A 24,728-nucleotide genomic window follows, 5' to 3' on the forward strand; every position below is an offset into this window, starting at 1 on the left:
TCTTATATTTCCTACTTTTTTCATCTCTCCTATTTATTTAATATAAATTTTTAATCTCCGTGCCCAAAAGTTTTGTCTCAACTTTTATGGGACGGAGGGAGTACTACATACTACACTAATTAGATATTGTCATATCGGGAAATACTGCAAGCATCCTGAAGATCACGGGTACATTAAGTTAGACCTTATATTATTATAAGTAAAAAATTAAGTATACTTTTATCGAATCAGTCATGCCCGGGATGCACCGCAAGCATCCCGATGATCACGGCCCATCTGCATACTTTTAATCAAAACAACATATCTTTACCATCCCAAAGATCGCGGGCCCAAATTGAAAATGAAATGAACAATTCCAAACTCATACATATGCATTGGAAAATTTAAATTTCCAGTTCCTTATAATTGTGAAATATGAGTTGAAAACCTAGGATCTTTCCACTTCTTCCATCATGTGATCATCTCTGTGGCAGCCGCAAGTGAGCTCCGCCTCCGTTCTTTCGTGGCTTGCTGAAGAGGCCATGAACTCACCGCAACCATCGACTACATAGCCTCCGATATGAGTTTCTTGGTTCTTCATGCCTCATGCAGTCGAAATAGATGAATTCACCATCACTCATTTCATCCTCACTCCTCATGGAAATTTCTTTTAATATAAGCACAACTAGCTTTTTCTTCATTAATATATAAATTCCACCAAATGGAATGTAACAAAATATATATACTCCCTCCGTTCACGAAAAATAGACAAGTTTTGCCATTTTGGTCCATCCAAAAAAAACAGACTAAGTTCAAAAGGGAATGTTTTCAACCAATACTAACCCTACACATCATTCTAATTGTGGACTCCACAATCCACTAACACTCATTTCACTACATTTTCCCTCCATCTCTCTTACTCTTCTTATCTCTCTTATTTTACCAATTACTCATTAAAAAGTGTCATCCGCCTCCAACGTTTAGAGCTGAGGAGGAGTTCGCCGACCTCCATATGGCGGGCAATGAGGAAGGTGCAGAAGATGCGGGAGATCAGGAGGGGGAACTTTAGGATGCCGGACTTGAACCAACCGCCGCCGGAGGATTCCAACTGGAGATGGTGTTTGAGTTGTTCTTACTTTGTTATTTTTGTTTAATTTGTTTGATGAATTGTTGTTTGATTGATAGTGATATTATTGTAGTGTCTTATTGTTGTTGTTGTTTGATCGAGATGTTGTTTGATTTGCAAACAGAGAGTCTTGGTCCTTGTTGTTGAGTCTTGCTGGAAGAAGAACATTTTATCTACTGAGAATGCATTGCGTGTTACGCCCAATGTTGTGATAAAAAAAAGTGTATAATGCAGAGGAAAATATAAATATATTACTAAAGATTGTGCATGTAAAAGAAGCATAATTACTTTTGAAGGATTTAAACTTCACCAGTCACGTATAATTAGTCAGTGTGCTAGATTAATAAAGATTGATATAACCAATGTGTGACATGAATTAAAATGTTTGTACAACAAGACAACACAGAGAAAATTAAAAGTGTGTGTGCAGTGTGCAATGAATGTGTGTGTGCACGCAGTGTGCAGTGTACGTGTACGTGCAATGTGTGTGTCAGTGTGTGCAGTGCGCGTGTGTGCAGTGTGTATATGCGTGCGCAATGTGTGTATGTAGTGTTTGAAAAAAAATCAACCATTAAAAATTCTAAACTTTAAGTTTTATTATAAAATCTAAAAATTATAAAATTGAGATATTGAATTGAAATATAGTTTAGTGCTAAAAATTTAGTGTTAAAAAAAATTTCTAAAGGGAAAATTACATGTATCTGCACGGAGTGGCGCCTAGGAGATTAAATCAAATGTTCATACTTTTCACATGATTCTAAAATTGCACAACAAAATTGATGGCAGATCAGAAAATAACGATGGACGCAGGAGGAGAGAGAATGATGAGAAACCAGGAAAAGAGAAAATTGATGATGACGTTGCCACATCACTAGTTGCACGCCAAGCGCGTACATTGTGTCGCCCAGTAAATCAATCCTCTTAGTTTACAAATCTTATGAAACCGAACATAATATAATCTGACATCGTTATATAAATGACCTACCCCTTAATAAAAGCTAAAATGTTGTGATACAACATGTGTATTTATATACATAATTATCGACTAAAGTAAAAAAATTGGTCCATCACATTTGCCCAAAACATATTTTGGTATGATACATTAAATAGATAATTAGCTTTTCGTCATAAACAATGTATTTTGGCTTATACTTAACGGTTCCGTAAAAAATTAAAACCACTTATTATAAACTGGTCCAATACATATTTGATCCTACACATTTTAAGTGTGTCAGCTTTTGGTCATAAATAATACTACTCCCTTTGTTCCATAAAAATAAGGGCACTTTCCCTTTTCGTCCGTACTACAAAATTATCTCATTTCCGTTTATGGAAAGTTCCCCAAATTTATTACCCACATACATCAATTTACTTATATCACTAGAACCCATCACTAAATACTAACAATAATATGGGTCTTAGAGCATCCGCAGCGGTGGCGTCCGTCCGTCCGTCCGTCCGTGCCGCTGAGCACGAGCTCGTCCGTGCCGTTGAGCAGCCCTACGTGGCGTATTCTTATTGGCCAACGGCTAAATTCGATTTTTTTATTTTATTTTATTTTTTTAATTCGAAATTTATTTTAAAAAATGTTTTTAAATAAAAAAAAATATTTTCCCTCTTCCCAAAAAATTATATCCGTTTTCTACCCACTTTTAATTTATTTTTCAATTTTATTCCCCCAAAATTCACATTTTCATCTATAAATACCCCCACTTCAACACAAAAAATTCTCATAACACTTTAATTATAGGAATTTTTAATTTGTAGGATTTTAATTATGTATTTTTTTATTTTCTAGAATTTTAATTATGTATTTTTATTTTTTAGGATTTTAATTATGTAATTTTTATTTTTTAGGATTTTAATTATGTAATTTTTATTTTTTAATATATTTTTTATAATGTAAAAATGTTTTTAGTAATTGAAATATTTAAATTGAATAATAGAATAGTGGGACCCTTGAGCTTGTCCTTAGCTAAGAGCACGGATGTGGGTGTTGTGCTCTTAGCTAAGGAAAAGGAGTAAAAGTGGGTCCGAGTCCACCTCCGTGCTCTTAGCTAAGAGCACGGATGGGGATGCTCTTACTATATAAACACTATTTTAACTACTCTTCTCTTCATCTTTCTTATTTTCCCAATTATGCATTAATTATGTGTTGTCCCAAATGTCCTTATTTTTTGGGACGAATGAGTATGTTTTGATCCATATTTAACTCATCAATAAGGTCAAAACACGAATGACTGTTACTTTTGACGGAAACCGTTAGATATGAACCAAAATATATTGTTTAGAATCAAAAGCTAACACTTTTTTTAAAGAAAAAATGGGACTAATTTTTAGCTTTAGTAATAATTATATAAAAGTAAATGCAATAGATAAGGTCAAGCTGTTGGTTTTATGTCAAGATATGTGCTAACAATATAATTTAGTTGAAAATGATGTCATTTTTTTAAAGGTAACAATATAATTTGGTTTCCTTTTAGTTAAAATCAGAAATCTTAGAATTTATCAATTTTTAAGTTATATGTGCAAATGATATACACAAATTTTTTGTGTTTTTCTATTTCAATTGTCGAGAGTTGACTTTGAAAACTCTTGAACGACTAATTAATTAGTAATTCCTCCTTTTCATTAAATGTTAAGCATTTGTTTTCGGTGCAAGATTTTACACCAAACACATAATTGAAATCAATAGATCTATACCTAGGTTATTCAAATGCTTGGGAGATTAATTTGTTTAAGGCAAATCGATGGTAAAATGACAAAGTTGATAACTTTATTTATTAAATGCTACTCCCTCCGTCTCATATTAGATGTCACACTTTCCTTTTTAGTTTATGCCACAAAAGATGTCACATTTCCTCTTTTGAAAAAAGTTTCTTCTCACATCAATTATAAAAGTATATTTTCTCTCACCACTTAACACACAAAATAACATCTCCTAAAATCTTGAATCATTTCTCAAGTGTGACATCTACTATGGGACAGAGGGAATACTAATATTTAAATCGAATATGTTTCTATTCTGTTGCAAAAGTGCAAAAGTATAAAAGTAATTAGGGTAAATTAGTCACAGTATAAAATATGGTAATAGAAAAAAAACATAATATGGCACAAGCGCATTATGTCTCAAATCACTACCATATATCTTGTTAGTACAAATCTATCCCACATCGGACATTTGAGGGAAGTTGGAAGGTGTATATAATTCCTGTCCAACCCCAATTAGTTTGAGGCCTTTTGGTAGTGATCCAAAAACAAATCCGTGCGGGCTTGACCCAAAGCGAACAATATCAAACTAATGTTTGCCGATGCCGACAATCCTGACAAGTGGTATCAGAGCCAGGTTGGCGTCGGGTTTGGTCCGATTTGCGAGACCCATGTTTGAGTGGGGCCGACGATCCGTCTGAGTCGGAGCCCATTATGTGTTTCGATGTGGTCTCGGTTTGAGGGGGAGGTTTGTTAGTACAAACCTATCCCACATCGGACATTTGAGGGAAGTTGGAAGGTGTATATAATTCCTGTCCAACCCCAATTAGTTTGAGGCCTTGGTAGTGATCCAAAAATAAATCCGTGCGGGCTTGACCCAAAGCGGACAATATCAAACTAATGTTTGCCGACGCCGACAATCCTGACATATCTAATACAAACTCAAAACTTTAATCTTAGTCATTAATTATAACAAATTTATGGTTAAGATTGCGTAGAATTTCTATCTCAACAAGACCATGTATTTTGTCAACAGAGGGTATTTTTGTAAGTTAAGTTTCTGAACGGTTTAGACGTTCCTAATTTCTCTCTCACCTTCAAAAACTGAATATTCACATCTTCGAAAGGATCTTAACACCACTGTAATTGACGTCGAAACTTTAATTGCATTGATTCTTTGTTGATGTTTAATTTTGTGTTGATTCTATGTTGATTCTAAAACCTGTGTTAATTTTATGAAGATTTTTTGTTAAATCGATCGTATTGCTTTTTTGTTGAATTCTGAAATTTATGTTGATTTTTTGCGCTGAAATTTCGTTGATTCTTTTGTTCTGTTGTTGGTGATTTTTAGCGTTGAAATTGTGTAGATTTTTTTGTTCTGCTGAAGTTGAATATTTTGTTGAACTCGTATTGATTTTATGTTGATTCTAAAATCTATGTTGATTTTTTGCGATGAAAATTCGTTTATCCTTTTGTTCTGTTGTTGGTGATTTTTTGCGTTGAAATTGCATTGATTCTTTTGTTCTGCTGCTGCTTTACAAATAATCACCGCCGCAACTGTTGAATGAGGGTTGAGAGAACGAGGGGGAGAATAGTTGAAAAGGAGAGAGAATGACGAAAAGGCAAAAAGCTGGAATGAGGGGGATTAATTGAAACGGTTTAATTAACATGAATAGTGGAAGGAGAGAAAATGACAAAATCGGGATCACACAATTATTCTCTAATTAAATGATTCACCGTATTATGACAGTGTCTAATACACCCTCTGTTGACAGATTCATAGAAGTTATTGAAATTTTAATCTTAAAACATAATAAGCATTGATCTGTAATAATTAGTAGCTATGATTAAAGTTCTGAGTTTGTATTAGATATATGATTTTCGATCGTATCACTATCCTATGCATCAGTTTGCTTAAGTTTACTATATGTTCCTTCATAGAGTTATGTTACATAATTTTTTATGTGACTTGGATCATTAATATAGTTAGTTAGATGGTAGGTCAATTTAAATAAATTTTATCGTAAATATTTATATTGTCTCTTGTACTAATATAAAAAAAAAACTTATGCATAAATTTATTTATTCATTTAATTTTAAATATATTAATTTTGTAATATAAAAAAAAAACAAAATAAAATCATCATTATATTCGTTCAAAATTCCACAAAATGAGCCTATCTCAAAATGTGAATACAGTCGTACACAATAGCAACATAGTTCGTGTTCATTAAAAACACAAGCAAAATTAGCAGCAGAAAATGCAGCAATAACAGTCCGTCAACTTGAGGTGGTTTATGCTGCCGACTGCAAAGTTCTTCTGTTTTCTGTTTCTCTCTCTTCAACAAAGTAATCCTGAAGAGCTGTCATTTCGATCTTGTTCGATCTCAGGCTCTTGATCGCCGCAGCAGTAGCCAAGGCACCGGCCACCGTGGTTATCACCGGAATCTTGTATGCGAGCGCCATTCGCCGGAGCTTCCGGCCGTCGATCTGGTCGATTTGGTCGCCCGAGTTTGTCACAACCATCATCTGAATTTGCCCGTTGGCCATCATGTCAGCAGCATGAGGCCGCCCTTCGTGCATCTTCAACACACGCTCGACGGGGACGCCTCCTCGTTCGAGAACTTGAGCGGTCCCAGATGTCGCTACAATTTTGAAACCGAGGCTAGTAAAGGCCTTGGCTATGGGGCCGAGATAGGGCTTGGTCAGGTCGTTCACGCTAAGGAATAGTGTTCCCGACAGTGGTGGCTTCTGCCCTGCAGCTATCTGCGCCTTTGCGAAGGCGATGGAGGATTCATAGTGGATGCCCATGACCTCACCTGTGCTCCGCATCTCCGGGCCGAGGATGACATCGGCACCCTGGAATTTCTCAAATGGGAGAACTGCTTCTTTTACAGATACATGCCTTGGGATGATCTCACTTGTGAACTGCAGGTCTTGAAGAGACTTGCCCGACATAACCAGTGCCGCGTACTTAGCTAGCGGATGACCAATCGCCTTCGACACAAATGGGACGGTCCGTGATGCCCGAGGATTTGCCTCGAGTAGGAAGACATCTCCAGAAGCTGTGATTGCGTATTGACAGTTCATCAGTCCACACACATTCAAGCCCTTAGCTAATTTTGTAGTCCAAGACCTTATTCTCTCCAAGCAAGAAGACGACACCGTTTGCGTGGGAAGCATGCATGCTGAATCACCAGAATGAACACCGGCTTGCTCAATGTGCTCCATTATCCCACCAATCACAACATTACCATATGAGTCAGCAAGCGCATCAATATCTATCTCGATAGCATCGGATAAGTACTTGTCAACCAAAACAGGACGGTCAGGATCCACCTTAACTGCAGTTTCGAGATAAGTAATGAGCTTCTCGTCACTGTAAACAATTTCCATTGCACGGCCACCCAGAACATATGACGGTCTAACTACAACAGGGTAACCAATCTTCGCTGCAATAGCAAGAGCATCTTCCTCACTCCTCGCAATTCCTCCTTCAGGCTGCTCAATCTTTAGTTCTGTCAGGATTGCATTGAATCTCTTCCTATCCTCTGCAGCATCAATAGAATCAGGTGACGTGCCCCAGATGCGAACAATTTCAGAACCACTTCTGCATTTGGGTTTGTGCTCATCTATATAATGTTGAATCGGAAGAGACAATTTCAACGGAGTTTGCCCACCAAACTGCACAACAATGCCATCAGGCCTCTCCAAGTCAATGATATTGATAACATCTTCCACTGTGAGAGGTTCAAAGTAAAGTCGATCACTGGTGTCATAATCTGTTGACACTGTTTCGGGGTTGGAATTCATCATTATTGTTTCAAAGCCTGCGTCCTGAAAGATAAAAAAAAGAACTCAAAAATCATATAGAAATATTGAGAAGATAGAAGCATATGAACAATCAAATTGATGAAACTGAAAACACAAATAATATCAAACAGATGAAAATGAAAAATCACACAAAGCCTGCATCCTGGAAGATAAAGAAAGAACTCAAAAATCATACAGAAATATAGAGAAGATGATAGAAGCATGAACAATCAAATTGATGAAACTGAAAATACAAATAATATCTAAGTTTAGATTTCCTCCCAATGGCTGTGCATGTTCAGTTCACAGTTCTTTTTATAATCCTATCATTTCTTCCAAACAAAAACCATTTATTCTTGCATTAACTGATCCCCTTTAGAACTTCAACAAATTCCTCTCTCCACCCCGGGTTTATCTGGTCTGAGAATATTGGCATTCTTCAGTTACAAAGCTCTTATATACTCCCTCCGTCCACAAAAAATAGACCACATTTGCCATTTTTGGTTGTCCACGAAAAATAGACCAAGTTTGAAAAAGGACCCCACATTTGCTACCAAACACAATTAAACACTACTAACAATATGGACTCCACATTCTACTAACACTACTTCTCTCTTACTTTACCAATTCTACATTAGAACCCGTGCCATTCACAATGTGGTCTATTTTTCGTCGACAGAGGGAGTACTTTATTACCAACATAATTTTGATATCAACAAAATTGTTTCAATACTATCATAACGGCAGGAGTACCTTAATGTGTTATCATCCAAAATTGGACCAGAAAAGATCAAATAGCAGATATCATATTGCTGAATAATAACAGACCACATCAATTGTTGAAGGATCGTTGGCAGATTTCTAAGTTGTTGCAATATATTTGCAAAAATAAAATTAAGAGAACTGGCTTCAAGCACAATAGAAGATTAAATAATCACAAACCTGAAGGGCAAATGAAGTATGACAGCAGCAGTAATCAAATTCAATTCCCTGCCCAATTCGATTTGGTCCTCCACCAAGGATCAAAACTTTTTTCCTGTTGGTAGGAGCTGATTCACACTCAGTTTCATATGAAGAATACATGTAAGGGGTATTTGCCTCGAATTCTGCTGCACATGTATCAACTCTTTTATAAGCTGGTTTGACACCTAAAGACAATCTCTTTGATCTAACTTCCTTCTCAGTAGTCTTAGTAGCAAAAGCTATCTGAATATCACTGAACCCTCTCCTCTTCACTTCCCAGAAATCATCCTTAGTCAATTCTGACAAAGTCCGTGCCGAGAGATATTGCTCCACATCTACAAGTTCTTTAAGCTGAGTGAGGAACCATGTGTCTATAAAACTCAATTCATGGATGTCATCCACTGTCATTCCTCGCTTCATGGCAGCATATATGGAATGAATACGATCGGGACTGGGTACTCTCAGGCTGTATTTTAGTTGTTCCCAGTCCCAGTCAAGTTCCTTGACCTTTCCACAACCCCATCCAGGGTAGCCACATTCTAGTGAGCGCACTGCTTTTTGAAAAGATTCTTGAAATGTCCGACCTACGGCCATGGATTCACCAACAGACTTCATTTGGGTAGTCAGAATAGGCTCAGAGCCAGGAAACTTCTCAAACGCAAACCTGGGTATCTGCATTCAAAGATATAGAGTATGTGAATATGTTTATTTGACACAACATATCAAACTAAGGTAACAATATAGAGATATAAAAATAGAAAAATGAATATTACCTTGGTTACAACATAGTCTATAGAAGGCTCGAAACTTGCCGGTGTCTTCCTAGTGATGTCATTGGGAATCTGATCCAATGAATACCCAACCGACAATTTGGCAGCCATCTTGGCAATCGGGAAACCAGTAGCTTTAGAGGCCAATGCAGATGATCTTGAAACTCTAGGGTTCATCTCAATTATCATCACTTCTCCATCTTTAGGATTAACAGCAAACTGAACATTTGAACCACCGCATTCAACTCCGATTTCCCTGATAATTGCAATAGAGTAATCCCTAAGACGTTGGTACTCCCTGTCTGTTAAGGTCTGTGCAGGGGCAACAGTGATGGAATCCCCTGTGTGGACTCCCATAGGGTCAATATTCTCGATTGAGCAAATAATCACCACATTGTCTGCCAAGTCTCTCATAACCTCAAGCTCATACTCTTTCCATCCCAACAAAGACTTCTCCACCAAAACTTGAGTTGTCACGCTAGCCGCCAGGCCCGACTTGCAAATGGCTTCAAACTCCTCCCTGTTATACGCAATTCCGCCTCCTGTCCCACCCAATGTAAACGCAGGACGGATAATCAAAGGAAACTCCCCAATCCAATTGGCAATCTCAAAACACTCCTCCAACGTTGTCCCAATCCCCGACGGAGGTGTCTTGAGCCCAATATTCTTCATCGCCTGCTTGAACAACTCCCTATCCTCAGCCTTCTTGATTGCATCAAGCTTCGCCCCAATCAGCTCCACTCCATATTTCTCAAGAGCACCACTCTCTGCCAAGGCAACCGCTAAATTAAGCGCAGTTTGGCCACCCATTGTGGGCAACAGAGCATCCGGCCTCTCCTTCTCGAGGACTTGCTCCACCAATTCAGGCGTCATAGGCTCAATGTAAGTCCTATCCGCCAAGTCCGGATCAGTCATTATAGTAGCAGGATTGGAATTAATCAAAATCACTTCATACCCCTCCTCTTTAAGAGCCTTGCAAGCCTGCGTCCCCGAATAATCGAACTCACAAGCTTGCCCTATAACAATCGGCCCTGCACCGAGGATCAAAATCTTCTTAATGTCGGTCCTTTTACCGACCTTCTCAGCACTAAACCCCCCTCCATTCGCTAAATCACCACCACTCTGACCACCACCACGACGCTCGTTTTCAGACTTGACACAATTCAACCTCAGCGGCTGAGTACGCAGGTACAAATTACTCAAATTCTTCTCCGGTGCTGATCTCGATTGCCGCGGAAAATGCCTTTTTCCGGCAGGTGAGTAACGATTGGTTTGAATGAAGTTACAAAACACATTATTGCAGCTATGCAGGGACTGAGTCATCTCCTCTCAAAATAAAAGGTGCCGCCTACACACAAATCCAATTAGGAAACAGAAAACTGGAGAGCAGCAACCATACGGATATAACAGTAGAAAAAGAAAATCAAGAGCTGAGGTGAGGCGGAGTGGAAATACCTGGAACACGGCCGCGGAGAGTGGTGAATGATTGGCGTTACGTTGTCAGTGGTAGAGAGGGAGTGTGCTACTCAGAGAGTTGTTTTTTGTGACTAGGGTTTCACCATATTTTATTGAAGATGGAGACAAAATTAAATTTCTGTCTTCAATCAACATCATTCAAATTTCATTCAAATTAAGTTTGTACTGTACTCCTTTTATTTTACTATTTCTCTATTTTCACTATCTTCATCCTATAAAAAAATTAAATTAAATAAGTTAATGAAATATAAAATTAAATTAAATAAGTTAATGGAATATAAATATGAGTGAAACAAGATAGTGGAATGTGAACTTACTTATCATTTATAATAAATGTAAAATATAACTCTTATTGTGGGATAAATCAAAATAGCAAAATATGACTCTCATTATAGAACGGAGGTAGTATCATCTCCTGGAATGAGGGAGTAATTTTTTTAAAATAATTACAACTAGTAGTATCATTTTCTTCTAATCAATAACATGATAAATTTATAATCTCGTTGTAAGAGCATCTCCACCGGCGGACGTCTCGATCGGACATCGCAGAAGTCCGACCGGACGTCCGCCGTTGTAAAGGAAAAGGTCGGACACGGACGTCCCGTGAGGACGTCGGATATCCGCGCGACGTCCGATCGGACGTCTGCTATTGTGGCGTCAATCGGACGTCACGGTCGGATGTCCAAGTTAAAATTCAATTTTATTTTATTTTAAAAAAAAACTCTATAAATACGGCTCGTTGAACTTCATTTCATTCACACCACTTGTGTTGACAAGTTTCTCTCTCTAAACTCTATTTTCAAGTATATCTAGAATGGCTAGTAGTCGTGCGGATGGTAGTGGCGGGGGCGCTAGTGATAGTGATAGTGAGAATGAATTGGATGTCGTTGTGGAATGAGCGATTGATCGATTGCTACGGCAGAGGCAGCAGCGGCGGCAGCAGGCAGCGGTACCTCGGCCGATCCATCGGCGACATCATGTATCCTGGGACCACATTGCTGCACATATTCGGTTGTATCAGGACTACTTCGCTCCGCAGCCGCGTTTTGGGGATGCCTTATTCCGGCGACGTTTTAAGATGCATCGTACGCTGTTTATGCATATTGTGGGTGCTTTAGAGAGAAGATACGAGTTGTGATATCCTTGACCCAAAACATGCATCATTTTGTATAATTGCATATTTGTATTACTATTTTGGGACAAGTTTATTTTATATTAAGCTTAGTAGTACAAATTATATAAATATGTTACGCAAAATATAGTATGTATAGATATTACATGTTAGTTTGGCTAATGAATCACATAGAGTATGTACGCAATCCTCTAATTTCATAGAGTTAATGTGCTTGGTATATAAATATATATAAATATTTCCGTATGTGTAAATGTATAATTGTGTGGATGTAGTTCACTAGAAAATGTATGAATATAGGTAGAATGCATAGAAATATAAAACTAGTGATATACTTTGACAAATGTAAAAGAAAATAAAAGAGGAATTTCATAATGGTGACATGTGGTCATAAACGTGTCTCATAGTTGCCTCCCTAAGTGATTAGTGTATTTCATAAGAAAGTGTGAGATATTAAATATTTTATTATTAAGTTTGTTAGATGGTGAATCAATTTAAATTAGTAGAGTTTCTTCGTAAAAAGAAAAAGGAGGCAGAAGGGAGTAAATTAGTAGAGTTTCTTCGTAAAAAGAAAAAGGAGGCAGAAGGGAGAAAAGAAAACGAGGGATAAAATATTTTCTCAAGGATCAAGGGCTATAGATCGAGAAATATGAACAAGAGCTCTACCAGATTATCTATCTTAGCCAGGTGTGTATAAATCACACTTTTAATTTTACATATTTTATGTGATTGATTGTTATGCGTTAAATTGGAGTGAATATTTGAATTATATGATGTGAGCCTGAAATGGTTGTGTGTTATTTGATATTGATGGTATAAATGAAGTGGATATGTGATTTGTGCAATGAATATGTTTATCTATAATATTGGAGTTATTGGTGGAATATATGGATATGTGATTGGTGCAATGGATATGTTTGATGTATGATATTAGAATCATTTGAATCATGGAATTAAAGAGGATATGTGACGGTCTTGCCCTGGATCTGATATCAATGGCAATAGACCTACGGGTCAATACAAAGAGCAAAGAGGGGCCTTCGTGGAAAGGTCAAATCAAAGAGGGGCCTTCGTGGAAAGGTCAAATAATTAAAAGGGACCTGCAGGTCGTATACAATGGAAATCCCGGGCAGATACCAGGCTTGATCTGTCACAGAATAATGAAAAGAACGGAGAGGCATATGCATATGAATATGAAATTGTTTACGATATCTATTACTTCTGGTGATATATGTTGGTGAAATAATGTGTTTGATATTTGTGTGTGAAATTAAAGGTAAGGTTTATATGCACTGAGTTGTGGCTCATATAAACCACTAATATTTTTCAGGAATAAGATATCAGTGAACCTTTTTTTCAACGTGAGTCATAGGAACTCCATATGTTATCAGGGTCGGCGGCTGACGTGTTTTGACAACCTTCTCCTCCTCGTCATTTTTGCATGTAGATAAATGTGTAGTATATAGAGTGGTGAGAGGGTCCCACTACGGTTTAGAATGTTTTGAAATATGTACTTGATAAATGTTGATTTTTGAAATGATATGATATGTGTGTTTTATGTACTTGAAGCGTGAGTTAATTTATTTAATATATAAAATTTATTTATAGTAAGTGCATACGTCATAAGGGTTGAGGCGTGACACGAGTATTTCAGGGAGGATGTGGCTGGCAAACCCGGACACACGCCCTTACAGAAGTGCACTGCCGCAATCAGGCAACTGGCGTATGGAGGCCCGGCCGACATGTTCGACGAGTACCTCCACATTGGCGAGTCGTCAGCCGTCGAGTGTCTGCAGAATATTTGCGCGGGCGTTAGAGCGATATTCGGGGATCGCTATATTCGGAGTCCAAGTCCTGAAGACTGCCAGCAGCTGATAAATATGCATGGGTCAGTGCACGGGTTCCCTGGGATGTTGGGCAGCATAGATTGTATGCATTGGGAGTGGAAGAACTGCCCCGCCGCCTGGAAGGGGATGCACACTTCCGGCTTCAAAGCCAAGCATCCACGACGATCCTTGAAGTTGTAGCTGACTACCGGCTGTGGATATGGCATGCTTATTTTGGAGTCGCCGGGTCGAACAATGACATCAACGTCCTCCAGTCGTCACCCCTGTTCAACGATCAGCGCAATGGCGTTGGTCCCGCCATCAGTTTCGTCGCCAATGGCATCCAGCACAATATGGGATACTATTTGGCGGATGGGATATACCCAAACTGGCCCGTCTTTGTGAAGACGATCAAGCATCCGATCGGACAAAAGAAGTCCTACTTTGCGAGCCGTCAGGAGGCAGCGCGCAAGGACGTTGAGCGGGCATTTGGTGTGCTCCAGAGTCGATGGGCGATGGTGAAGGGTCCTTCACGGATGTGGTATATTCCCAACATCGGTGACATCATGTATGCATGTATCATTTTGCACAACATGATTGTCGAAAGTAAAGGTGAAGAATTGACTCAGTGGACCAACGAAGATGATACGGGTGCCGGTCCAAGCCACGGCGTGGCCAGCGCGAATGTGAACATGGGGGGTACCTCATGGAGAGGTTGAGCGATTGCGCGCATTTGCCGACATGCGGCAAAGAGATGCCCATATTCGACTTCAGGAGGATATCATCGACGAGGTTTGGACGCGGAGGGATGGACGTTGTTGTGGTTAATTTTTTTTTTATTGACTATGTATTTGTTTTTTCGAATAATGTATTTTTTTAATGAAATATTCGCATTTTCCCGTTCGTATTCATGTCGAAATTTTAATTCCATAAATTTTAATTCCGTAAATTGAATAATTGTGAATTTAATTTTATTGCGAAAAGTCCTAGTGCAGGGGAAGTCCTAGTGATGTGGCAGTGGGATGGGAAGTCCTAGTGATGACGTGGTAGGAAGTTTTTGTGGGAAGTCCTAGTGGAAGTCTGTGCTGAGGTTTGGTGCCCCTTGCACAGCGGAAGACTTGTACAAAACAAATAAATCAGACACGGATCTATTTGAACGATTATGCGATTAATCAATTCACATGTTAAACAGATAATTGCATGCTAGAACGCAAATAATTCATGCTCATAGAAAGTAAATCCTAAAACATGAATACTACGGTTTAGAGTTACCGATTTGATTCTCCAAAGAATCGACGATTGCTCGCGCCTTCTCCACGTGATGATCTTCAATACTAGACCACGGATCTTCTCTCTGGTTTCCGAACTGTATCTCGATATCAGGGTGGGCTGATCTCATCAAAATACTAGGACTCGAATAAAGAAGACAGAAGAAATTCTTCTCCAATTAGGAGAGAAATTCGAACTCCTCTAAGTAGAGGGGGACGAACATTATGAGTAATAATAATAATGATTTCTGTCTCCTTTATTCTCCTATTTATATTAAGTTCCTTTTGGGCCCAGACAGGGATCTATGGAAGGTTTTGGATATGGGCTCGCCCAATTAGCTTTTTACTAATTAAATTGAACCCACAATTTAATACAGAAGTAATATTGAACTCTCTCCATCCAAATCCAAAATTACAAGTAATCCGGGTTTCCACTTTTATTATTTATTTCCCGCGCTTAAGATATAAATGTCCATTAATTAATTAATGTCTGCTATGGACTTAATTAATTAATATCTTATTAATTCCAAGAGTGGACTTAGCAAGAAACATTTATTTATTATTCATAGAGTAATAAAACTCCAACTGGCCAATTTTCCGAATAATAAAACCTTGTTCGAGCTCCTCTTGAGGACATTATCAAACGAGACTCACCTCGCGCACGTTTCAACATAATAGTAATCCTAGAACCGCTAGATATTGATCACCACTACCCAATATATCAGGATTATTGGGTTGCGAAAAACCCGCACCATTTGATAAGTCAAAGTAGTGCATAATCAATACCGTATGCTCAATGCTAACATATGTAGATTAAGAAATAGTATTTTATCAAGACCTAGTCTTTCAGTAGATAGCATAAAGACACGTCTTGCTGTTAGATTCGTCCAGTGCTATACCACACCAATGTCATCTTATTTCAGTAAGGCTTAGAAATATGCGGACTGACATTGCAACCTTTCACGATAGGTAGCCAAAGCCTATCTAGGTTGTGAAATTCTTCTTTTTCTTTTGCAAAGCATTGCATAGATCTGACCGTGTTACCTTAAAGTGGACGACGCCCACAACCGGTCTACTAAGCAAAAGACTTAGACTTTGTTTACTTCTTATGCATTTAAATGTTTATAAAACATCTTATAAATGCACAAGCAAACACAATGTAATAATAATAGTGATTCTATTCGTGCGGAACTGCTCGAATAATACTGAATCGGGTTAAAAGTGGTTTGTAGAGTTTTACGTATACAAGCAAGATTCTATTCGCGTGAAACTGCTCGAAACATGCTTTTCAGTATACCAAACCTAACAGTCTCTCACTTATACTCAAAACATGCTTTCGTGTATACCCACTGCCAAAAACTCTCCCACTTATACTCAAAGCAGGTCTTGGTACTAGATATATCGAACTACCATTCATTTCACTAAGTGAAAGAAAAATCTGCTTGGTCGTTCTCTGATTATATCTTTGTCACCATAATGTCTTTGCTGCGTACTTGATCTTTAATTAATTTCATCCCCATATGTGATTGCTTAGCTTAATAAACTCGTGTGGCCTTTGAGTTAGCCTTCACTAGAATAATTAAATATAATACTCATAGGCATACTCAAACTTACGATTAAAGCTATTAGGAAGATATTCCTAAGGTAAACACATATTCAGAGGATAACTTACTCGATCACTGATTAGTAATAAAACTAAGTCAGTTTAACCTCAAGGACATTACATGAATGACTGGTAAACTAGAATATAGTTACTAGTCTTTCTCAAGCACTAGGGTATATTCATTACCTCAATCAAAATCCTTTGCCATGGTTATTATGATATATACTTGCTATGCAAAAGCACAACTAATATCAAACTTAGTACACACTATAGCATACATGAGACAACTATCTCCGAAACTATTCTCATAATTCTTGATCTCACTAAGCGTCAAATGACACTTGACTAGAGACAAGACAATTCCACCTTGAAAGGTGTAAACCTTTTCATGGAATTTCTAATGCTAAAATGTTCCAAGCAATGTGTAGACATATGATTCCTAAGAAAATCTCAACATTCTTTCAAGCAATCGTAAAAGGACTTAAATGCTAAGAATGTAATTAGTTTCTCTTAAATCATTTATCTTAAACTGGGTAGACAACCAGTTTGCTACGCCAGATGCCAATCTTAGTTGTTTGTAACTTTTGTAGATTTCCTCATCGTAGAGTACCAATAATACCATACGTAATGCACTTTCAACTTCCTTGTGCTTACAGCACTGTTAAGGACACAAGTCAAATTCCAAATATTTGACAATTTTGATAAAACACATATACTCTGATTTAGATGCTTGCCTAAGACCACGAAGGTCTATATAAGCTTCCAATCATGCGTTTCATGCCCTTAATTACATATCCCATTAGAATGTTCTAGTAGATGATTTCCTCAAGACTTCTATTTACAGAAAGCTGTCTTGACAATCATAATACATACATTCTAATTTATGTAAGTTCTAATAGACAATATGATCAAATAAATCCTGGCACAACGATAGCGAGAAGATAATTCTCTTTGGGCATAACCCATTGTCATTGTCTAGCCATTTGAGATCCACATTTACACTTGCAAAGATACTTGCTCCCACTGACTGACACAACCTGTAGGTAGTATTGCAAGTTTTGTAAAACATGTTGTCTATCTTAGATTGTAATATGGAATCTATCACCTTTTCAAAGATGATTATCCAAATTAACCAATACTACATTGTAGTTAAAGGGATTATATTCAAGTTAATCTAAGACTGAGTCTTATGACACTCTTAGACCCATGAACTTGTTGTGTTCCAGTGGAACGCTCCCACTACGATATGGTTCTTACAATCTGAGGTACTGAAGTTGATTTTATTAGTGCAATAGTTTCTAATGGTATGACTTTTTGGTAATGTGGAAAATCCGATAGCTTTCTCTTTATTTTGAGAGTTATCATGTTGTTAGGCTTGTAGTTCATCTCTTGATCTTCATACAAGAATTATATCTTTGAAGATTACAGAACTTATAACCTTATATCATTTGGGACAAACCTTAAAACATGCCTCAGTACTCAACTCCAATTTCTTGGACACTTTTCCAACACGTGTTGGAACAACATTACACCTTGAGATGTGCTAGACTAGAGACGCTCTAGTCCACAACTCGTGTTTTGTAGAAGGTACTGATGTTGGTAGTTTCTTTAATGTTTATCCCATCAATGATAAGATTTTAATGAGTACAACTCACCACATAATCAAACTTGTCTTAGAAAGATTTCGATTCCTTCTTACATAACTATCCCATTCATTAGATGAATGCTTGGATTCGTTAATGGAGATTAGACTCCAACTACTGATCATAACCCTTTGCTCGTCTTCTTATGGTGTAAACCATTAAGACTCGCTAGTCTTTCTATATTGCACTTCTATAAGTATTCTGAATCTCTTGAAAAATCAAATGATTGTAACTCATAGTGCATCAAATAGACTTTCTCAACTCTCAAGCTATTTAACGAAATGTTAAAATCTTGATAGTCTAGATCAGTTCGAACAATTTCTAAGTATTTTCTTGGCCTTAAGGCTAAGAGCCATAAATACTTCATCATTCAATGATTAAGAAGTTGATGTGTTGTTGAATACTCAACCTTGTCGCACTTATATTATTTTAATACTATGATGCCTTAAGCATCAACCATAAAACAATAGTTGAGCATTAATAGCTCCCACTGCAACAAAAACCTAACTGGATCAAGATCTCTTACTTAGAAGTTGCATTGTCATGTAAGTCATTGTCCTTCTATAATATAGGTCAATCCAACTCACAAAGCATCTTTTCTCGCTTTAAACAAACTTTGATGACAATTCAGGCTCTCCCATTTCCATATCTAGTCTTTTGTTCAAATGAACTGGGACTTAAGAAAAATGCAGCATTTATGAATTTGTCATCTATCATGTTACTTTCCTCTAATAGTAACACAACGACTATTATTCTAAAGATTTTCTACTTTTCAGTTAAACCTTCTTATAGTCATTTCTTGTTACTTTAGGCGATGACTTGTGTCAGAAACTATTTGAGTGATCAAAAGATCCTCAAAACATTCTGTCACTCTAGGATATTCCAATTGAATCATTTTGACAGATTCTATTGATATCCATCTTTCATCGTCATTAACCAAGACTTGTCGAGCCACTTAAAGGAAAATAGCTTGACCTTATTCCTCAAAGAGCTTGTCAAGTACATGCATAATGCATTCTCGAACATTCTTCGTGGAATTATGTCGAGGAAATGGAGGACATGAATCATTGAGTATAAACTCCAAGCTTTCAGCGATGAGAATTTTATCCATTTTCGTTTCCGGTCTACATAATTTAGGCATTCGAGTTTTCTTTCTTTAAGGATCGCAGACAAATATTAAATGACATAATGAAGATTTGGCAAAGAAACTTATTATCACATACTCATGCTCAATACATAATCACAAATAACCACAAAACAATTATGTATCTTACAACTGCAAAATTAATAAATTGTATCCTCCTCTGGAGGTTAATATGCATTAAAATTTTGACAATTTTACTGGTCACAACACCGACACATCAATTGCATCCTCCTCTGGAGGTTAATACGCCGAATGTTGCCTAAGCACGACCATCAGATTTAGCATTACAGAATTTTATTTCTACAACACACTCCCATAACAATGTTCATGTGCTGACAACAAAACCAAGCTATCTCATAAATTCTGATTGAACCCTGAAACTCGCAGTTCCTTAGGATTATTGTCCCCACTCTGCAGGTGGCAATAATATTGGGAACCACTTTCTAGTTCATTCTATTTATTATGTGAGAAGTCCGCCCTTATGAACTTGTTGTTTTCGTAGGATTATTGTCCCTACTCTGTAGGTGGCGATAATATTAGAAAATCAGATTCACAAAATTTGGCAGACCAACCGATGGAGACCGTATACAACGCACTTGTTGCAATCATTACTTAGATATTTTGTATGGTTTTTGCATAATTATCACATAAGCAGATAAAGCAGATAATCCACTTAAAATAGATAAACACCAAATAAACAGATAAATCCATTTAATGCATGACATTTAAACACAAAGGATAATTATCGAAAATTATTTAATCTAGTCAAAGGAGAATCAATTAAATAATCAAGTTTTATCTTGGATAATAATTATCCAAATTAATTTAGGATTTATCAAGACAGAGTCAATTATCTAAATCCACTTAGGATTATTCTAGATTTTATTTCGATAAAATCAAATCCTACAATTCAAGATAACATTGATTTAGGATTATCATTATTTAAATCGTACTAGGATATTACTAGATAGAAACACTTCCATCACAATCCATAAGATAAAAATAAAATCCAATCAATCAAGATTTATACAAATCTTAATTTTATTTAGAATAGACATCTAGAATATATCAAACATTACTTAGGATTTCTTAGATAAATATATTTATCTAAATCCAATTAAATAAGGATTTTCTTATATATTATCAATATCCTAATCTATCTAGGATATAAATCCAAAAGATAAGGATAACTTGGATTAATATTTATTTTTAATCCATCTAGGACTTGTCTTAATATAATTAAATCTATTCAAATCCATAGGATGAATTAAATTAATATAAATGTTTATCCTTATTCATCTAGGATTTATCTTGGAATAAATCCATGTAAATCCATAGAATAAGATAATATTATATTATAATTATTCAAATCTATCCAAGATTTATTTAGGAACAAATCTATATAAATCTATAAGATAAGAATAAAATATTATATTATCACTATCCAAATCCATCCAGAATTTATCTATGAATAAATTCATATAAACTCGTAGGATAAGAATAAAATAATATTATCATTATCTAAATCCATTTGGGATTTGTCTAGGGATAAATCCACATTAATCCATAGGATACAAATAAAAATTAGATTGTCATTATCCAAATTTAACTAGGATTTATCTAGGAATTAAATTCCTACAAATCCATAAAATAAGGATAAAATCTATAATTAATCCATGATTTAATACAAAATCAAATCTTTTATAATATATAAAATCAACAAAAGAGACATTCAAATCTTATTTCCAAATTAATTTTGAATTATTTCTAAAATTGAATCCAAGGGTTTGAAATCCTAATCAAATTTGGAAAGCGAACTTTGACCGAACCTTGCATGGCTCAGCTGGACTCTCACTAAATCCATGGCCGCTGCCACGTTTCTGGCCAGATCGCATTCGCCTCTCGAGTCTGGGAACTTCCCACAAAGGGCTCCCACTCGAATCGCGACCCGCTGCTGTTCTGCGTCGCGCTACTGCGTCATCATCGCTGTTGTGACGTCTCCGGCGCTGCTGCTGCGTCGTCGTCTACGCAGCTGCTGCTGCCCCAACACGAAACTGCTGCTGCGTCATCACTGTTGCTGCCAGCGACCCGTCTAGACAGCCCAGCCTGACAGCTTGGGCAGCCTGAACTCCGGTCGCCGCCGCTGTCACAAACGGACTGTCGCTGCTGTTCGTGCTGTTGCCTACGAGTCCCGGAAGCCGCCGACGGCAGGCTCCCTCTCGGACCACAGCCGCTGCTGCCTCCGTGACGACGTCGCTGCTTCTCCGCGGCTGAACTGGTGCCGCTGCTGTATCATCGTCGCGGCAACTCGCACGCTACTGTCCGCGTCGCACAGACTGCCCAGCCTGAAGGCATGGGCTGCCGACGCAGTCAGACCAGCCTGCCACGCTGCCCAGCTTCCCGTCTCACGGCCTGCTTTCCCCGCTGCCTTTGCAGCGGCGATCCTTCGGAATTCCGATTCGCGAAGCAATATTCATGGGGAATGTAAACATATGACGGTTAATTATACTCCGAATTGTTTTCTAATGATTACTTCTTTGTGAGAACACAAAATAATCACGACTTCATTAAACAATTCGGTCAAAACAATTGAAAAGAACAATCAGATTTTGGTCGCATAACATGCCCTTCTGACGTGTTCTTCGCGTTCAAAGCAATTTAAAGAAAACATGAAATTAATCCATATAATCAGAGCCAATAGCCAAAAATTGGCTCTGATACCAATTGCTGGGGTTTGGTGCCCCTTGCACAGCGGAAGACTTGTACAAAACAAATAAACCAAACACGGATCTATTTGACCGATTATGCGATTAATCAATTCACATGTTAAACAGATAATTGCATGCTAGAACGCAAATAATTTATGCTCATAGAAAGTAAATCCTAAAACATGAATACTACGGTTTAGAGTTACCGATTTGATTCTCCAAAGAATCGACGATTGCTCGCGCCTTCTCCACGTGATGATCTTCAATACTAGACCACAGATCTTCTCTCTGGTTCCCGAACTGTATTTCGATATCAGGGTGGGTTGATCTCATCAAAATACTAGGACTCGAATAAAGAAGACAGAAGAAATTCTTCTCCAATTAGGAGAGAAATTCGAACTCCTCTAGGTAGAGGGGGACGGAGATTATGAGTAATAATAATAATGATTTCTGTCTCCTTTATTCTCCTATTTATATTAAGTTCCTTTTGGGCCCAGACAGGGATCTATGGAAGGTTTTGGATATGGGCTCGCCCAATTAGCTTTTTACTAATTAAATTGAACCCACAATTTAATACAAGCTTATATTGGAATATTACGAGCAGTCACTACAGAAGTAATATTGAACTCTCCCCATCCAAATCCGAAATTACAAGTAATCCGGGTTTCCACTCTTATTATTTATTTCCCGCGCTTAAGATATAAATGTCCATTAATTAATTAATGTCTGCTATGGACTTAATTAATTAATATCTTATTAATTCCAAGAGTGGACTTAGCAAGAAACATTTATTTATTATTCATAGAGTAATAAAACTCCAACTGGTCAGTTTTCCGAATAATAAAACCTTGTTCGAGCTCCTCTTGAGGACATTATCAAACGAGACTCACCTCGCGCACGTTTCAACATAATAGCAATCCTAGCACCGCTAGATATTAATCACCACTACCCAATATATCAGGATTATTGGGTTGCGAAAAACTCGCACCATTTGATAAGTCAAAGTAGTGCATAATCAATACCGTATGCTCAATGCTAACATATGTAGATTAAGAAATAGTATTTTATCAAGACCTAGTCTTTCAGTAGATAGCATAAAGACACGTCTTGCTGTTAGATTCGTCCAGTGCTATACCACACCGGTGTCATCTTATTTCAGTAAGGCTTAGAAATATGCGGACTGACATTGCAACCTTTCACGATAGGTAGCCAAAGCCTATCTAGGTTGTGAAATTCTTCTTTTTCTTTTGCAAAGCATTGCATAGATCTGACCGTATTACCTTAAAGTGGACGACGCCAACAACCGGTCTACTAAGCAAAAGACTTAGACTTTGTTTACTTCTTATGCATTTAAATGTTTATAAAACATCTTATAAATGCACAAGCAAACACAATGTAATAATAATAGTGATTCTATTCGTGCGGAACTGCTCGAATAATATTGAATCGGATTAAAAGTGGAGTGTAGAGTTTTACGTATGCAAGCAAGATTCTATTCGCGTGAAACTGCTCGAAACATGCTTTTCAGTATACCAAACCTAACAGTCTGCCACCGGAGATGCTCTAACGTTTGTTATAGATGCAGCAATTATTATTACAGAAATATTTATTTTAAACTTAATGAGTTTAGTTTATTCACAAATTAATAAGTTAAATAAACACCATTAAGCTCAAGTGTGCGCTAAAATTAACCAATACAGTACTACAGAAATAAGAAAAAAATTAACTTAATGGATTATTCATAAATTAATAAGTTTAGTCACCATCAATCTCAAGTGTGTGGGCTAACAAATTGAGAATTATAGAAATATGAAAAGAAAAAAAAATTGAACTTAATGAGTTTACTCATAAATTAATAAGTTAGTCACCATCAAGCTTAAATGTGCGCTAACAGCCTAACAGTAAGTTAAGTAGTTAACTGTTAACGTCGCAAAACTAATTTATACGCTTAATTAATATAGTGAACTTTAAATTTGGTTCATGCAAAATGCACTTCGCACAAAATGTCATTTAAGGTAAAACAAAAATTATTTTTCATCTTTTAAGTTTTACGAACATTCACAATGGAATGATCTATCCACATTCCCTCTTGCCTTATCTCCATACAATGGAAGGGCCTATCTCATAGTCCAATCTCATTTTCACGTGAACATTATTGCTACATTTGTAAAGAGATAAAATGAACTATAGAGTTAGAATAAAGAGGTGAACGTAAATATTGGGTATGGAGGTATATATAAGGGTTTTAATTTTTGTTTAAAAATATTTCGATAGAGCCAATCACCGCAAACCGCAATATGGGTCGATCATGGCCCAATGGAGATCGGCCTTGGCCATTGGAACGACCCTTTGCAGGAGGTGAGAGAGGGTCGATCATCGATCCCTTCTCCGCAATAGTGGCCGATCTTCCTACTGATCGTGGCCCCAAGAGATCGCCACCCATTGCTAATGCTCTATGAGGACACACATGTTAAATTTCATTACCTTGATCTCCTCTCACTTCATTATTTTTCTCTTTATTACCTCTCTTCTCACTTCTCTCTCGTCAATTTTCATGTCACTATTTTT

At 37.2% G+C, this 24,728-nt stretch overlaps 1 protein-coding gene across 1 annotated transcript; it reads right to left on the bottom strand.

Moving 5' to 3' along the window:
- Positions 1-5,933: 5,933 nt before the first annotated feature.
- LOC125221105 (carbamoyl phosphate synthase arginine-specific large chain, chloroplastic-like) lies at positions 5,934-10,951 on the bottom strand. Its single transcript, XM_048123232.2, has 4 exons — positions 10,816-10,951; positions 9,364-10,708; positions 8,570-9,262; positions 5,934-7,651 (listed from the first exon to the last, which is right to left on the bottom strand). Exons 2-4 carry the CDS (start codon positions 10,681-10,683, stop codon positions 6,110-6,112), a joined length of 3,555 nt encoding a protein of 1,184 aa, XP_047979189.1. The 5' UTR covers positions 10,684-10,708; positions 10,816-10,951; the 3' UTR covers positions 5,934-6,109.
- Positions 10,952-24,728: the final 13,777 nt, after the last annotated feature.

The sequence above is a fragment of the Salvia hispanica genome, chromosome 1 (genome assembly GCF_029641045.1).
Source record: "Salvia hispanica isolate PSC_SH4W2 chromosome 1, Shi_PSC_v1, whole genome shotgun sequence".
Lineage (NCBI taxonomy): Eukaryota > Viridiplantae > Streptophyta > Magnoliopsida > Lamiales > Lamiaceae > Salvia > Salvia hispanica.

What these genes read in the sequence shown, in the direction of transcription:
- LOC125221105 (XM_048123232.2), bottom strand. Translation starts at nt 10,683, where the DNA reads ATGACTCAGTCCCTGCATAGCTGCAATAATGTGTTTTGTAACTTCATT. An exon ending in TAGACTATGTTGTAACCAAG is followed by an intron (nt 9,263 to 9,363) that starts GTAATATTCATT and finishes CTTTGAATGCAG; the next exon opens with ATACCCAGGTTTGCGTTTGA. An exon ending in ATACTTCATTTGCCCTTCAG is followed by an intron (nt 7,652 to 8,569) that starts GTTTGTGATTAT and finishes TTTATCTTTCAG; the next exon opens with GACGCAGGCTTTGAAACAAT.